The 16,095-nt window shown below is 42.0% G+C and overlaps 1 protein-coding gene across 1 annotated transcript in view; it reads right to left on the reverse strand.

Moving 5' to 3' along the window:
* Positions 1 to 16,095, reverse strand: part of LOC138605367 (semaphorin-3F-like) — a 55,611-nt gene that overhangs the window by 7,392 nt on the left and 32,124 nt on the right. Inside the window, exons 5-10 of the mRNA XM_069677568.1 lie at positions 12,959 to 13,078; positions 11,605 to 11,694; positions 9,882 to 9,975; positions 7,429 to 7,548; positions 5,599 to 5,738; positions 3,334 to 3,448 (exon numbers count right to left, since the gene is read on the reverse strand). Of these exons, the coding sequence (XP_069533669.1) occupies positions 3,334 to 3,448; positions 5,599 to 5,738; positions 7,429 to 7,548; positions 9,882 to 9,975; positions 11,605 to 11,694; positions 12,959 to 13,078 (679 nt within the window). The remainder of the gene's footprint in view (positions 1 to 3,333; positions 3,449 to 5,598; positions 5,739 to 7,428; positions 7,549 to 9,881; positions 9,976 to 11,604; positions 11,695 to 12,958; positions 13,079 to 16,095) is intronic.

Raw genomic sequence — 16,095 nt, forward strand, 5'->3', positions numbered from 1 at the left:
AGCCACAGGTATGCATGTGGAATTGAGGGTAAAATGTAATTAAACATGATCAGATCCTTGTGCCCTCTGGTGTTTTCCACGATGCACAAAACAAACACAAGGGAGGGAGCTTAAATTCACGTGGCATGTAAGAAATCAACATTTCTGACTCTGCAAAAATCTACAACCCCTCCTTTGATCACGGCTAACAAATCATTCCACTCTCTTTACATGCCAAGGTATGAAAATGACAGGTAATGGCTGCACACTAAAGCAAGAATTAACTTCTGGCAAACTAAGTAGAAACTCATAACCCATCTGACGCCGCTTTGACAGGCCTCCTGGCGCTGGAGCGAGCGCAGTAAGAGAGGGGAGAAATAAATCAGCAGAGAAGTGGAACGGGTTGCGTCACCGAAACTTTTGTTTCTGATGTGACAGATCAGACGGCGTTGGAGGCGCTCGCAGCATCACATCAGCAACAAACTGATTGCTGTGAGCAAAGACAGAAGACACAGAGGGGATAAATAAGGTGTTTTTAACAGTTAGACCAGGATATGTGAGTGACGCACTCAGTAAATAGTCGCTCGGTGGAAGAATGAATGTCAGATTTCCTGCAGAAAGTACATCATTAGCTCCTTCATAACTACTTTAATGGATGTGCAACTAAACAATTGCAGGGAGTTCTGAAAAACATACAAAAACCAACAACAAAAAGGGCTTATGCCTTTGTGTATAGTTAAGCGGTTTGGGGATTTGTGGACTAAAGTAACTCAATGAAAAAACAATGTTTCACTCCGTAATTACATTTCAGAAAAGGCAATAAAACTTTATCGCCCACACATCCATTCTCATTTTTATCTGGCAGACATTTTCATCCCTCCTCCTCTCCCTGAATGCTTTCTCTTCTGTTAAACCCCGACTGCCTCACCATCTGAATGTACTCCGCTCTCTCCCCCGAGTCCTCATACAACCACTCTGAAGCCTCTGCCGGCTCCATCAGGGACCAGCAGGACTGCAGACAGAATATATTTCCACCAGACCGTCTGTGGTTGTGGGAAGGGCGGCCACAGAGCTGTGGGATGTTCCTGCACCTCAGGACTTGAAATGACCTCACCACGAGTGTTCGTCTGCACCGAGACTACAGCTGACCTGCTGTGTAGTGGAGAGACCACTAAAAGTACAGCAAAGCTCTCCTGTCACTGACAGAGCGCTTCTAATGCATGATGTCACATCACAGCAGGACAAAGTCATGTTACTTTAGGAGTGCTACTACTGCTAGCTCGTATCTGTGCTTCTGCACAGTTACTGAGTAAATTATTTAATAGTGTCACGATATGAAGGCAAAATCTGAATAAAAATAATTTTAACACGCTACGCCCAGTTAGTGACGTGTTTTCCATCACCCAGCAGTGGTTGGTCTGCCAGTGAGGGTAGGCGGAGCTAAGCGGCTGCGAGTAAACAGTAATCTACTATGGCTGAACAAACAAAGAAAAGATGGATGACTACGGATACAAATTCAAACATAAGTGAAAATCCAAAGAAAAAGAAACAAATTTGACGCTCAGATGAAGGCAAACAGTCTAAAAGGAAAGCGACCGCCAGCGATGAAAATCAAGAGTTACAACCGGAGCCAACCGTGGACGTCACACATGCGACACTGTCTGGATATCTGGAAAATTTGCTTCCGCAATTACTGTTCATCACCGTAGGTGTACCCAAAGAGAAACTGAGATCTTTGAGATTATAACTTTAAGAGCAGATATGAATACAAAACATCTTAAAGCTCATGTACTTGTCATATATAAATTTGGGACAATATTAGTAAAATTTTTAGTTTAATATCTACATCGATTACTTAAACTTTGAATGCAAATTTGTTAAATTTGGAGAGATATTAGTGCAACAAAGTGTCATTATGTGCATTAAAAAAAATTTGAATTTGTACAAAAATTATATTAAGATGCAGTGGCTCACCTCTTTTACCTATTTAACTCATTTTCTTTTAATGAAACTTCACCGGGAGAAACTGTGTAATTTAATTGTACTTAAGTTTAATGAGAAAAAAGATAATTAATTCAACAGTGCATTACAATCTTATTATTTAGAATTCATTCCCTCGTTAAGTTGCCCTAAAACTCACTGTTTCCAAAGGGGTCAAACACGGTTCTGCACAAAAGGTAATCTTTATTTTAGTAATTGATTTTTTACTTTTTTGTTTTTAAATCACAGAAGACTTAAAACCAGATTAAGGAGTATTAATTTGAGTTGAACTTGGATCCATCTCCTCAGCAGGGTGCTGTTGAAATTATAAATAATTGTAAAGTCTTTCCATCAATACATTTTGTGTGAAATAAGTTTTCGTTACCAGTGATAGAACATTTTTTCTTCTAAAATGTCGCAAAAAAAACTGGAAAGTAGTGAAAGATTTGCTGCTCATACAAGCAGTCATTAGAATTTCAAGGATACTACAAATCCCTCCTTAATCCTGTCAGTCATGTGAATGACGGACAGGCCGGGATGATCCACAGGGCGTCGACTGATCCCAGCTGTTCGTTACTTTGATTACTCTGCGTGTGCGTGTGTGTGTTTGCTTTTCTGTCTCTCGTACTGCGAAGCATGTTCATGGTGCTTGAAAGCAGAACGATTACAGTCTTACAGTAAGATGTTACCTTTACGGATGTTACAGCACCTACAGGAGCCGTGTTGACGTTCAAAGGAACACACATGTCAGGCTTAACATGTATGAGTCAGTGATACTTTAATCTAAAGCTGCAGCTCTCTGGGATTCTTCCCAGTATTGCTGTACATAAGCAGACACATGCTGCTGTAACATCTGCATATGTGCCCCCCATGTACAGAGAGATGTTAATGCTGAAAGCCTTAAAACTGTGACATCATGGTGAAAGTATGCAAAGCAAATGGAGGGGAAAATGTGAAGAGGGCTCTACATATGAGAAAGTTGTTGATACTGAATCTGTCAACCAGCACACCATCTGCAGATCCTTGTTTTGAATTTAAGTTAAATGCTTCTGTAAGAAATCTCACTTTACATCTGCCAGTTTGTCCGAAAGGTCACGACCCTATTCATTACATTTTCACACCAACTCCAAGCAGATGTGTTAAATGTTCCCGTAGCAGGGATATTTGATCTGTAAAAACGTTACAAAGTACTTTAGATACATGATTTGAAGTCACTCTTGATTACAAACACTGACTAGAGGCTTATTCAACAGGTGGAAGACGGAAGAAACACCTGGGTGATGTGCAGAGATGAAAGAAAACACCACAGATGTCGTGAAAGGGTCAACGATTGGGGGGGAATCTTAAAAGAGTGGAATGATAATTCAAACTCACTTAGTTCGTCAAAGTGCGTCTCGATGCCGTCGACTCCGGGCACTGAGCAGATGAGTCGCGCTTTCAGAAACGTGCTCCACTTGTTGACCAGACAGCAGTGTCCACCGTCGTCGTTCTGTGGGGAGAAAGACAGAAGTCATCCATCCAGTGTCTGACCAACGTCTGACTAACAGCTGTTTGAAACAACTGTCCAAACTAACACACCGGCTCTGTTGTTGTTGGGCCTGTGTGAATAAAGATCAGCTCTGGGCTTCAGCTTGGCCCATCTGCACAGGAGGTCAGCCAACGACTACGGCTGAGGTAAGGACTCAAACTATGGGAAAATGATTCATGGGCTGGAACTCAAAACATTGTACAGAGTCCAAACTCGCAGAGCTGGAGGCATTTGGTGTCTATCTTTATCTACTGTAACGTCAAGTAGGGAAGAAGTCTGTTTTTTAATGGTCTTTGGTAAAAGAGAAATAGATTTTAAGATCTTCCAGAAACAGATAGAAATGATTTACATTGTTCTTATTAGCTTTGCTAGCAGAATGGCCCTAATGATGCAACCCTGACTCATGGATACACATCATCACTGCCTGGATTTGGACTTTTTTTTAAAGGTGGCTGCACGTTGCCCGGACAACGCCCAGCTCACCTTAACATTCTAAAGTTGGCAGTTGCTGGTTGAAGTCTTTAGAATGTTCCGGAAACCAACTGCCAGCTCCACACTGCCCAGACACCAGCTGACAGGACAGACTTTTGTTGCCTACTTTTTCTTATTTAAGTTTAATTTGCTTTATTTTACATGGACGAAGGTTGTGCGCACTGATGTTCCGCATGTGAGTATCGGCTAGGACATTGGTCCGACTTTCCACGACCCCACCAAATCCGACTGGACCAGGCAGTTAGTGTTGGTTGGCGTTGGTTGCCGTGTGTTTGGCCAGTGTGCAGCCACCTTAAGAGTGAATTAAATGCTACATCACAGTGCTGGGTTTGCGTCCAATCTCCAGTCTCTTGTGAATTTTAGGCAACAAAACCTCTTTGGTTGAGGTCAGGGAAAAGATTGTGACTTTATTTAAGTTCTGGAAAAGTTTACAGTTGGAACATATATCAAAATACGTCTTTAAACGTCATATTGATGTGTTTCACAGCTTGCCAGACATTTAATCAACTGCATATTTTCATTAAATTAATAGCAAACATACTGCGGTCTACATTATTTACCCCCCAAAACATAATGTGTTGTTGCAAACTTGTTGTATATGTACTTTCTAGGAAACAGCTGAAGGATGGCAATGCAGGTCAATCAGTCCAGCACTGGTCAAAACTCAATATTTTTCAATTTCCATGACATTTTGTGCCCAGGGGATAAATCCTGTTGATTTTCATAATCAGCGAATGACTCTGTGTTCCCAGACATTTCCTCTATAGCACCACAAGTCTGGAATTCTTAATCTTTATCCTGAAAATGGACACTCTTAGAGATATTTATGGTCCCCAGAAGACAATAAGTTTAATCCCCCCATCTTTCATCCAGCGCCATCGTCAGGTTAAAACGTTTTGTTTGCTGATGACACTCATGACATTTCCATCACCCTCAGTTTTACTAAATGTTTAGTGCTAATAACAAAAATGTTAGCGTGCCAACAGACTAAACAATAACAGCAAACATGCTTGTCATTATACCTGCTTAAGACCCATGCTTTAGCACTGCCTTTGTGAGCATGTTAGCATTTAGCTCAAAGCAAGGCTATGCCACCTCACAGAGCCACTTGCATGGCTATAGATACCCATTTGTGTGTAGTATATTTTTTGTAAATAGCATACTTAATGGATGCATCTCTCTAACTCAGTGGTCCCTGACCTGACATTTTTCTGAAGTCCTTGTGCGGATGGTTTAAAAGTCTTGGAAACTGTGTCATTGTTTGTGCATGTCAAGTCAAAAACAACACTCCAGGGCATAGCACCATACCCCTGATTAAACACAGCTCAGGCTTTGTATGGATGTCTTTGCATGCATAAAGACATTGACTCAAGTAAATTCTGCCGCCAAAACATTTAATCCAGAGGAGCGAAAATATCAGAATGCTTTCCAAACTCAGCTAGTGATTAACTGACTGGTTAATAGTTTGTGTTAGTGTTTGTACTCAGCAATTTCTTCCTTTCTGGGCCTCTAGGACACTAAGACACAGGCATGAGGCTATAACTAACCACTATGGAGACACATAAACCTTTCAGGAGTGATGATCAACATGAGGTTTGCTGACTGTTGTGATAACTCACCAGGCAGATCCGCCCTATCCTGGACTGGGTCATGGGACTCTGGCCCATCTCGGAGGCTTTCTCGCGGAAGAAGAAGTAGAGCTTGTCATCATTCTTCTCAGCGCTGTCTGGGATGAGGTGTGCGTGGATGAATGTGGGATCTGTACAAAAGAAAAACCAGACAGAGAGAGCATTAGCAGCTTTGTGGGTCATGTTGCACACAGGCTGCATTCAAATTTCCAGACGTCAGTGTACTTAAAGGGAAGGGAAGTATGGATGACGGTGGTGAACGCACTGCAACGACACAAAAGTTCGGAAACCATGCAAATTGAAAAACTGTTACAAAAATTGAAAACAAATATAATAATGGTAAAGATGATGCAAATAAAAAAACATGCATAAAAAAAAAAAAAAAAAAAGATGCGCTTTTAGTACATAACGTAGCAAAGTCAACAAAAAACCCAGAAAGCAAATGTAACAAAAAAACATTGCATATCCAGCCATCACAACAATGCTCCAAGCCTGTAGGGGGCGCTAAGTGGAAATGGTTTTTGGTTAAATGTATCTCTTAGACAAAAATTTACAAAGGAGATTCGGGTCACTGTCAAAAACACAGACCCTGAGACCAACAAAGGTCAGTTTGACGACAGTAAACATGGTAGCGAGGTGGTTCTCTTTCCAAACATTCACCAACATCCTCCTCATCCCTGTCTGTTTCCAAAAGCGTTTTTGTCATCTCAAGTGTTTTTGAATTTGCAGCGTTTCTGAATTTGCAGCCTGTTCTACCGAATGCTAATCTTTCGGGAAGTTGTGGCTTGTTTGCCCTCGTCTGCCACCGTGGGTAAATCTGTTTTAATCCACAAGTCATCAAGTCTGCAACAAGCCTAAAATGGGCTTTCCGTGGACTACCAGAGAGTCTACTTTGGGTGCTAAAATTTAAAGTATGTAACCCCAACAATGCTAAATGAAAGAAGACTGATATATTAAGTTTTAGCCTAATTCACAAACATCATCTAGACTCTGTGAGAGACACTGGATGAGGCAGAAGTCTACCGAGAGTGATTTCTGCTCTAACAATGAACAACGTGCAATAGCAGCCCGGAGCCAAAAACAGCACTTTAACCTAAATCCCAATCCCTCCCCTTTATTTCTTCCTAGTGACAATGCTCAAAATGGCATCGCAGTGCGCTCCCACTGGCTGACTTAGTGGGTCACCGCCGGACACGCAACACAGGGTGCCCCTCCCCGCTGCACCCAACCCGGGTCCCAAATGAGGACAAATCAAAACCAGGAGAAGGGGGGTGACCAGGAACCATGTAATGGGGGGAGGGGAGGTATCCGAGAGATTCCACATGGCTGATTAGCGGGACTCAGGTGTCCCGACTCAGTATACCACTACCAGGGGACTGTTGTCAGGGCAACAGGGTCAGAGAAAAATCTGGGGAAGACCGTGATTGGTTTGGCAACGTCACCCGAAAGCCCCCGACCAGTTTTATAGCACTGTGCAATCATTAAAGAGCAGAGGCTTTTCAGAGTCATTATTGATGTCCAGTTATTTCCCTCTGCTACTACGCTGCTGACCTCGCCCACAGGCTGCAGTCAACAATTAGACTAGGGCATTTTATGGTTCTAATCAAATGGTCATGTGGTCATGTGGAGCAGGCCGGAAAGATCAACTATCTCATTCCTAGAAGACGCGGCTCGAGGAATGGATGGTATTGAATCAGCGTTATGTGCCACATTACAGTAATATTCTTCAGGAGCTGAGGAATAAATTAAAAAACGATCTGGAAAGAGATGAGAGAAAGAATGAATGCTGGCAGCAGACCAAGCCGTGAGTTGAGACATTACCGTTTAACCATCTGGAGTTGTACTGATCCGTCCTCATGGCTGTCTGCTTCCCCAGCGTACGGAAGATAGCAGAGTCTGTTCCCATGAAATCGATGTAGACTCCTGCGTACAGCTCTCCATCTGTCAGTCACACGGAGAGAAAGAAGAGCGTCACGGAAATGAAGTCATGACGGATGAAAGATTTTCCAGGTTTAAGTGGAGAACATGTTGTCTACCACGTCCGATTGAATCTTCATTAAAATGTTTAATCATCCCCCCCAGGGTTCATCCAAATCAGACTGGTGGTTTGTACATCAGCAGTTGTGTCTATGGCATGTTCGGGCACAGTGCCAAAATACATTATACTTAATCTATCTCATCAAGCCTGGTCGTGCAGTGTGAGAAAAGTCACGTTTGAGTTACAAATGTTGACCCTCCAATCATAATTGTATCCCACTCATGAGGCCAATCACTGTAACTGTTATGGACAGCTGGGTTTACACAATGTCATGTCAGCTGGATTCAAGGCGTAAAAGTTGAAGTCAATCAAAGCTTGATCAGGCTTTTAGTACAATGTTTTTAAAAGTGTAATTAGATCAATTTTGACAAAATGAAAACGTGTTAATTAAAGGTCATTTTCCATACGTGTTTGGAGGCAGAGAGGGAGATACTTGCAATTATTTTTTAATGCTCTCGATCTAAAGATTACAAGTTAATTATTGCTTGTTTTGAGATAATACAATGGATTTCTATGTGCTAACAGGTTAATTCGTTTCATTATCTTGAGTAAACAAAAGGTGATTGCTCAAGATAATGAAAGTATTCATCCCAAGATAATTATTTCCGGGAGCACACTTCCCAGATATCCAGACAGTGCTGCATGTGTGACGTCCGCTGTTGGCTCCGGTTGTAACTCTTGATTTTCCTCGCTGACGGTCGCTTTCCTTTTCACACTGTTTGCCTTCATCTGAGCGTCGAATTTGTTTCTTTTCTTTGCATTTTCACTTATTTATGAAGTTGTATCTGTATCTGATCTTTTCTTTGTTTGTTCAGCCATAGTAGATTACTGTTTACTCGCAACACTTGCAGAGACCAGAAAAGCAGCCGCTTAGCCCCGCCTACCCTCTCTGGCAGACCAACCACTGCTGGAGGATGGAAAACGCGTCACTAACTGGGCGCCACAGACACCCAGTCTGTGATACTGCAAATGCAAAGGCTTCCATCAGTGGGCCATGGGCTCAATCACCATTGTGTTACCTCATTTGGTGATAGATAGTGACTTAACAGACATTTATTTAAATGAAAATCTTCGAGATTATTACTTTAAACATCAGTAGCCACAGTTGCCCAGAAGCTATCTCTGTTTTCTGGCATGGCACTCCTGATCCCTTACAAACATGATTAATAATAAAAAGACACACGCTTTTGTTTGTTATTGGTATCTCCTGTTATTCGACATAACAAAGCTTGTTTTCTCAACAAAATAAAATTATTAACTTGAGATCTCAAGATGTAGGCATTAAAGAATATAAACATCAAGCGTGGCCAGTTTTGGCTTCCGTTCAGCTGGCTGAAGTGATGTTTTCAGGAGGTGACTAAGAGATGCCAAGAAAAGTAGCGAGTGTAAAAAACCTCTTAACACCAAAACCAGGGAAAACCCAGCTTCCTCTGTTGTCCTAAATGTGGTGTTTCTCTGCCCTGCAAGTTATATTTAGACAACCTGCAGCTGATTTTCTTTGAGTTTTTTTTTTTGGTGTTTGAGTTTTGGTGTTTGAGTTTTGCTTGGGTCAGCTGGAAAGGAGCTGATAATCGGAAGCCAAAGAGAGTCTCTCTTTCTCTCTCTCTCTTTCAAACACACAGACACATGAATGAAGGGCAGAAGGTCAGTGACCAGCAGCCATGTCTGACCACCTGTAAGCTGCTGACAACAAAAGACCACCCACTGAGAACACTCATGAGACACTTCAACTGTAGAAGAGCAGAAATTATGAGTAAAAAATGCTGAATATCTTTAGCTGCGGCTTTGTGAGGATTTGCTGATTTTCTCAAAATAAACATAACTAAATGTTACTGGGCCTTTTTTCAAGGCTTATATCATACCATATATATAACTTTAATAATGAATAGACAACAAAATAATGACCAGATTAAATGATGATGAAAGGCATCATTAGTTGTAGTCCTACACTCTAGATTTGTGCAGTCTTGTGCACGATAACAGCATGAAGTTTTACATTTTCAACCATAACTGGAGGAGCTTATTACCTCAGGGGCAGCTACTGTAAGAACTGACTGAGATTTTCTTTAAGACTGAAAGAAAATATTTAAATTCAATTATGTATCAATAACTTTTACAGAAAAAATGTGGTTACAAAGTTTTCTCTGAGGTACAAACATAAACTGTCTGTTTTCCACATATAGCGATTTAAATCGGCCTGTACATGTTGTATGAAGGACAAACAACAGGGACTTACTGATCAAAGCAGAGACGCTGTTCAGTTTGGGGTCATAAGGACATTTTCCTTTCCCAGAATCCACTTTGCCAGGTTCAAGTCGGAAAATGTATTCCTAAAATGGAAAAGAATGAGGAAAAACATGATTAGTAATCTTCCTGTTTTGCCTCTCTCATTCAGAAACAGATTAGATGTGTTTAAGGCTTTGTTTTTGTGTGTGGGGGAGTGAGGTTATTCTCTGAACGCAGCACAGACTGCACAAGGCACTTTGAGTATATTTAGATATTAAAAGCAGTAGCGTCAAACTAATAACGTGATCAGTTTGGAGACAGAATAACAATGACAAACTGTGACCCTAAAACTGTCTCACTCGCAGCACTACTGGATCTGCTGAGGGGAACAAAAAGCACACAAAGCCAGTTATCTGTGAGAGGAAAATGCTGAGAGCAATCCAAAAACTCATCCGGCGTGCTTCTGATGTTAGTGGCTCAAACAAGAATTCATTATTCCACAGTGCAAGAGGACATCTTGAACATCTGTGTCAACACTCGGTATGTGTCTACATGGAGTTTTGTCGGGTACTTCAAAGTCGGCTGATGATGCCTGACAGGTAGGAAATATGTGAGAGAAAACAGAATAATGTCCAAGCTGCTTTTTTGACCTGTTCTTTGATATTCTTTCAGGAACAAGATACAGTTTACCCAAAAATATGGATGAAAACCATTGGAAAAACACCATAAAATCTAATTTTAATGAGATAACTGCTACAGTCAACAGCTTCACATATTTGACGGAGCCTTTTATCTTGTCTGTAGTCTTAGAAAACACCTTAAAGAGGGGGTATTACGTTGTTTCACATTTTAAGACATATATATAACGTTACAATGTTGGATGTCAACACTAAATGTGGGTGAAGTTTCAGATCTGTAGGTAAAATTTTGTTGGAGTAATCCCCAGGCTTCTCAGCTCAGTCTGCAGGCTGCTGTGAACGCCAGGTTTCACACAGTTTTTTCTACACGCTGCACTTTGTGATGTCACAAATTGCAGCTTCAGCAGGCTTCAGAGAGCTGGCCAATCAGAAGAAAGTGGGTTTGTAGGGGCAGGGCTTCTTAAAGGGACAGAGCAGGGTTTTTTTTAACTGTAAATTATGCTAAACTACTCCACAGGTATCACAGAGTGAAATATGAAGCTCGAAATTTGCATAATATTCCCCCTATTCATAACATCAATTTCATGGCTAAATAACTGTCATTAACAGTAAAAGTCTAGAAATAAAATATCCCTCGTTTTAATTTATAAAGATCCAACTACTCAAAAACACTCGATTGGTGCATGGAAGTATGTGACATCCTGTTTTGTTCACTAAGCTCCGCCCATTTAAACCAGCGAGAAAATCACAAACACAGATACCAAAATATTTCATGTGGAAACAAACTTGGAGATAATTTTGCGTTCATGTTAAAGTGTTTTTAGGACCTTTAAAGGCTCCACTGACACGAGAACTGAACATAAAAATGGTGTCGAGTCCTGTTGGAGGTAAGTACATTTCCTGCATTTGTAAAAAAAAAATACATTAAATGAAAAATGAAGACATCCACAGTTGATATTTTGATAGCAGAAGTGAGAGATTCAGCTGTTCAACAAGCTCAAGATCTTTGAAAGCCAGTTTCTTTTGGATAGAGTGAAATGATTCTCCAGGTGGGCACCAAATTTAAAAGCTTTTAGAAAACTCCCTTCAGCCCACCTTCGCCTCCAAAGGCTCTGATGTAGTGCTGTAGTCTGCTGCCCGACTCGTTCTCCCTCCAGATTGGGGTGCCTGGAGATAGTGGGAGCCCTAAAAGAGAAACATGGCACAGTGGGCCACCTGGTTACGACATTCAACGGCCCAAGAACAAAAGATCATTTAACCTGATGGCGGCCAGAAGGAAGACAGGAAATAGCAAAGATGTCGGACTGAAAACGAAAAAGAAGAAAACCTCTGAAGATGGAAAGAAAAAAGTGAAGGTTGAAGCAGAGAGAAGACAGTCTGGTGGGCGACTTTCATGATTTAGTAACCATGTTGGATTAGCCTCAGTGTCATGCAAACACAGCTCCATGCATGAACCATGCAGCGCCAGGACAGGAAACAGAAAAAATTAATTCAACAACACAAAAGAACGCGTTACATCCAGCAGTAATGATAAAATGTATGCCAACAAAACAAATATAGGAAATAAGAGCTATAAAGAGCTCTGGAACATCTTCAAAAATCTGTGATGCATTTATGCGAAAGACTTAACCGAGGCCTGAAAACGTGATAAGTCGTCGATGTACAAGGTAGAAGAATTTGTCAACGATTGGTTTCTGTTTACATCGACTGTCGCTAAAGAAAATCTTTACAGTGTGAAGTCACATAACATTTAGGCCTTCGGGGAGAAGCTGAATGACAAGAGGCAGACTGACCTTTACATTGAAACGTGAACCCTCCATGTGAACGGTGAGACTAAACAGGCAGTGTGGCGAATGAAAGTGTGTGTGGACTGTACGCGGGCCGGCAGCTGCTGCAGCTCCGCGAGCCCGCGGAGGAGCGAGGGAGGGAGCGAGGGAGGGCTGAGCTACAAGGCTGATGATGGATGAGAGGCTCCATCGGTAATGATGGCCTTTCAGAGGCTCTCAGCCAGAGAGAAAGACAGGCCACAGGCTCTGCTGTGTATAAACAGGTGAGGAGGGGGAGGAGGGAGGAAAACTACGAGGTATTTGCAATAGATATAATGTCAACGTGCGATTCCCAGCGGTAACAGAGAAGATTGGTGCCTCAATGATCACTAAGCGGTGGCAGTTAGGCACCTCAACAGCAATTCTGCGATAATAACAGAGATCTGGAGCCGACTGGCCACGAGCTTTTTTTCCTTTTAAGTCTCCCAGACCTTGAAAAAGCGCAAATCGATGGAAAGTAAGAGGCGGAAAATGATAGAAGAGAAGCAGAGCTCATGAAACCGAGGAGCGAGAGCAGAAGGAGAGTCTCTGACCAGAGATTGATGGAGAGATAGTTCTTTAAAAAGGAGTGCAGATCAAAGGTCAAAATGTCTCCATGGCTGCCCGGCTGTGTCTTTGGTTACCTGTGACCTGCGTCCTCGGTCCACGTAGGTGCAGATGGGGTTGTAAGCACCGGTTCCACACACATACAGGTGGGTCCGGTTCCACGGCTCGATCAGACGGATGAAGTTTCCACATTCCCCCTGGAGAGAGAAATAAGTGCAGCTGTTGAAAATTTTTACAATTCATATTTTTGAAATCTTCGTCTTTAAAGTCATAATTTCAAAGATTTTCATTTGAATAGATGTCTGTCATTCACTATCTAACTCTGAATGAGCTAACACAATGGTGACTGAGCCTACGTATTATTACAGACTGGGTGTCTGTGGCGACTTTTGCAGAAAAAAAATCACAAGTGGCGCCCAGTTAGTGACACGTTTTCCATCACCCAGCAGTGGTTGGTCTGCCAGAGAGGGAAGGCGGAGATAAGCGGCTGCTTTTCTGGTCTCTGCAAGTGTTCCGAGTAAACAGTAATCTAATATGGCTGAACAAACAAAGATCGATTACAACTTTGACTGAGAAACAAATTTGACACTCAGATGAAGGCGAACAGTCTAAAAAGGAAAGCGACCGTCAGCGAGGAAAATCAAGAATTTCAACCGGAGCCAACCGTGGACGTCACACATGCAGCACTGTCTGGATATCTGGGAAGTGTGCTCCTGCAATTACCGTTTGTCACCATAGGTGTCGCCAAAGACACCGAAACTGAGATCTTCAAGATTAGCACTTTAAAGTAATATTTTGGGGAATGAAAATACTACATTAAACTATACTTAATTGTCTCAATAATTTTGTACAAAGAAGAATTAAAATTCCCTGCTGTCAAAAAGATTGAATTTGGACCACTTGAAAGTGTTGGTCTTACTATGGAGTTTGGCAACATCTCTTGCGTCATTCCTTTTTATCTTTAAGAAAGTCTTGCACTGTTAATACTAACACACAAAGTCACCAAAATACCTTAATGTGTCTTTTGAGTGTGTTTTTATACATGACATTTACAGGTTTCTGCCACATCCACTAAAGTGATTTGATATATTCTTTGTAAGAACTAAACTAAAACACCAACAGAACAAGAAGCTTAAGTTACAAAGAATTAGGGATCATGAAAATGCATCAGAAAAAAGCGTTGCATAACACATAATGCCCCCACTGATGGTTAACAACCCCTCTGCCTGGCTTCAAACCATCACATCTATCATTGCCACTGTTGGCTGCTTTCTGTCTGGCAGCTCTGTCCTCTGGCTCTGCGAGTCGGCCTGGCCCGGGCTTCACGTCAGACCACACTGTCAGACGGAGAAATGTTTCCAAACACCATATAACTGTGTGGCAGAAACCAAGACAAGCAGTGTTTCTGAGCGGTGGGGTGGGTTTGAGGATAAAACCAATTTAATGTTCTGTCACATCTGACGACTGAAAAACATTTTGGTTAGACCGAACAGACTGGGTAGTGAAAATTTGGGGGTTTTAGAAACAAGAGGTTTAAAAATCCAATTAGGGTTTTTTAGAGGACGACATAAAGACATGCTTGTTGTAATGAGCTTTTAAATCTCAGCTAGATGCGGTTTATTTAGTATTATATTTATTCAAGTGGTAAGAAATAGGATGAGGGCAAAACGGCTTTATGCTTTCGAGGTCTGCAGCTTTCTAATCTCGATTTTTTTCCTGACCAGCTGTGTGCCATCCTGGTCTCAATCCGACCAAATCAAAAATCCAAGCTCCAGAAATGCACAGTCCGATGATATCTGTCCAGATTTGTGTGGCTGCTCGTGACAGCTGGCGAAAAAGAAAGGATGTACCAAGCATAAAAAAGATTATATGCAGGATGAGGGGATGAGATATTCTGGCAGATCTTTGCAACACGACAGATGCACGAGTCAGAGGTTTGTGAGGATGTGTATTTTTGTGTGTGTGTGTTATTCAGCGCGCGCACACACAGAGCACAGTGGGGATGATTGCCTTTGACCTCCCGCCTGAGCCGACATCCCCTCTGAATTGCTTCTGAATTGTCATCATCTGTCATTCCCTAAAGAGTGGCTCGGGTTGCCAAGACGTCTCCTGGTAGCCAATTTTATTTCTTATTTTTGGTGATGAAATTTCAAACCTGCCTCCAACACCACACACATGTAGAGGCTCTATACGTGCACGCACACGGACATACAGAGGCCAATTCAATGTAGCCAGAGGCGGCGGGAGGCGTGGGTCACCAAACACGCATAAATGAACATTCCAGTTGGATAAACAGCAGCCCGCACTCTCTACCAGCAGGGGAGAGCGGGGTTATTAGCCCGGGCCTCATCACTCTGTCGGTGCTCACCGCTCCTGCCAGCGCTCAGCCCTTACATCGGTGAGATGTGTGTGCGTTTCAGGGGGGGTTAGCATGTGTGAACGAAATCAAAAGAGAAGGTTTTTATATGAATTTCAATGATGAGTTTCCGTGCGGGGGCGACTGGCGGTGGCGGCGTTTGGATGTCTGAGGCGTATTTACACTTCAGACGGGCCCGTAGCTCCAGCGGCTAATTTATTTTCAATGTCAGTGTGGACAACAAAGGGTAAAAATAATCATTGTGCAGAAACGAAATTAGATTATGCTAAAAAACTAGTCTATGACAAGTATCAGATCTGGGCACGGAATATATTTTCAGACGAATGTTTTGCTCGTTCCAACTTCCTGCTGGAGCTTAATTGGTGGCAGCTGTAAGCAATCAGCAATCAGGGAAGCAGAGACAGTAAATAAGAGCTTCACAGCAAGTCACACGCTGGAAGGAGCTTTTAAAACGTCCTCCAATGACCCAAGTGGCAGATTAAAATCCTGAGTGTCGCCAAAAAGAGGCAGCAAAACACACCCATGATTTTTACAAGAGGGAATAGCCAGATGAAATCACGCTTTAATGAGCAGAAGGTCACAAAGGACGAAGTGATTCTATCAACTTGACAATTACGGGTCTGTTTCTCCTTGGTATTGAGAATTGAAAAAAAAGCGTGTATAAAAATCTGCAAAATATTCAGGAGGTAACTAGTATGAGGTTATAAATTACGGCTCTAACTCATGGGTCCATAAAATGTTAGAAAATGGTCCAAAAAAATGAAGCACAATCTTTAAAATCCCGACGTGACACCTCAAAATCGATCTGACCAAAAGTCCACAAAACAGTATTTTTAC

Source organism: Semicossyphus pulcher, unplaced genomic scaffold (assembly GCF_022749685.1).
Source record: "Semicossyphus pulcher isolate SPU_LCO1_2020_fin unplaced genomic scaffold, fSemPul1.0.p SCAF_3, whole genome shotgun sequence".
Lineage (NCBI taxonomy): Eukaryota > Metazoa > Chordata > Actinopteri > Labriformes > Labridae > Semicossyphus > Semicossyphus pulcher.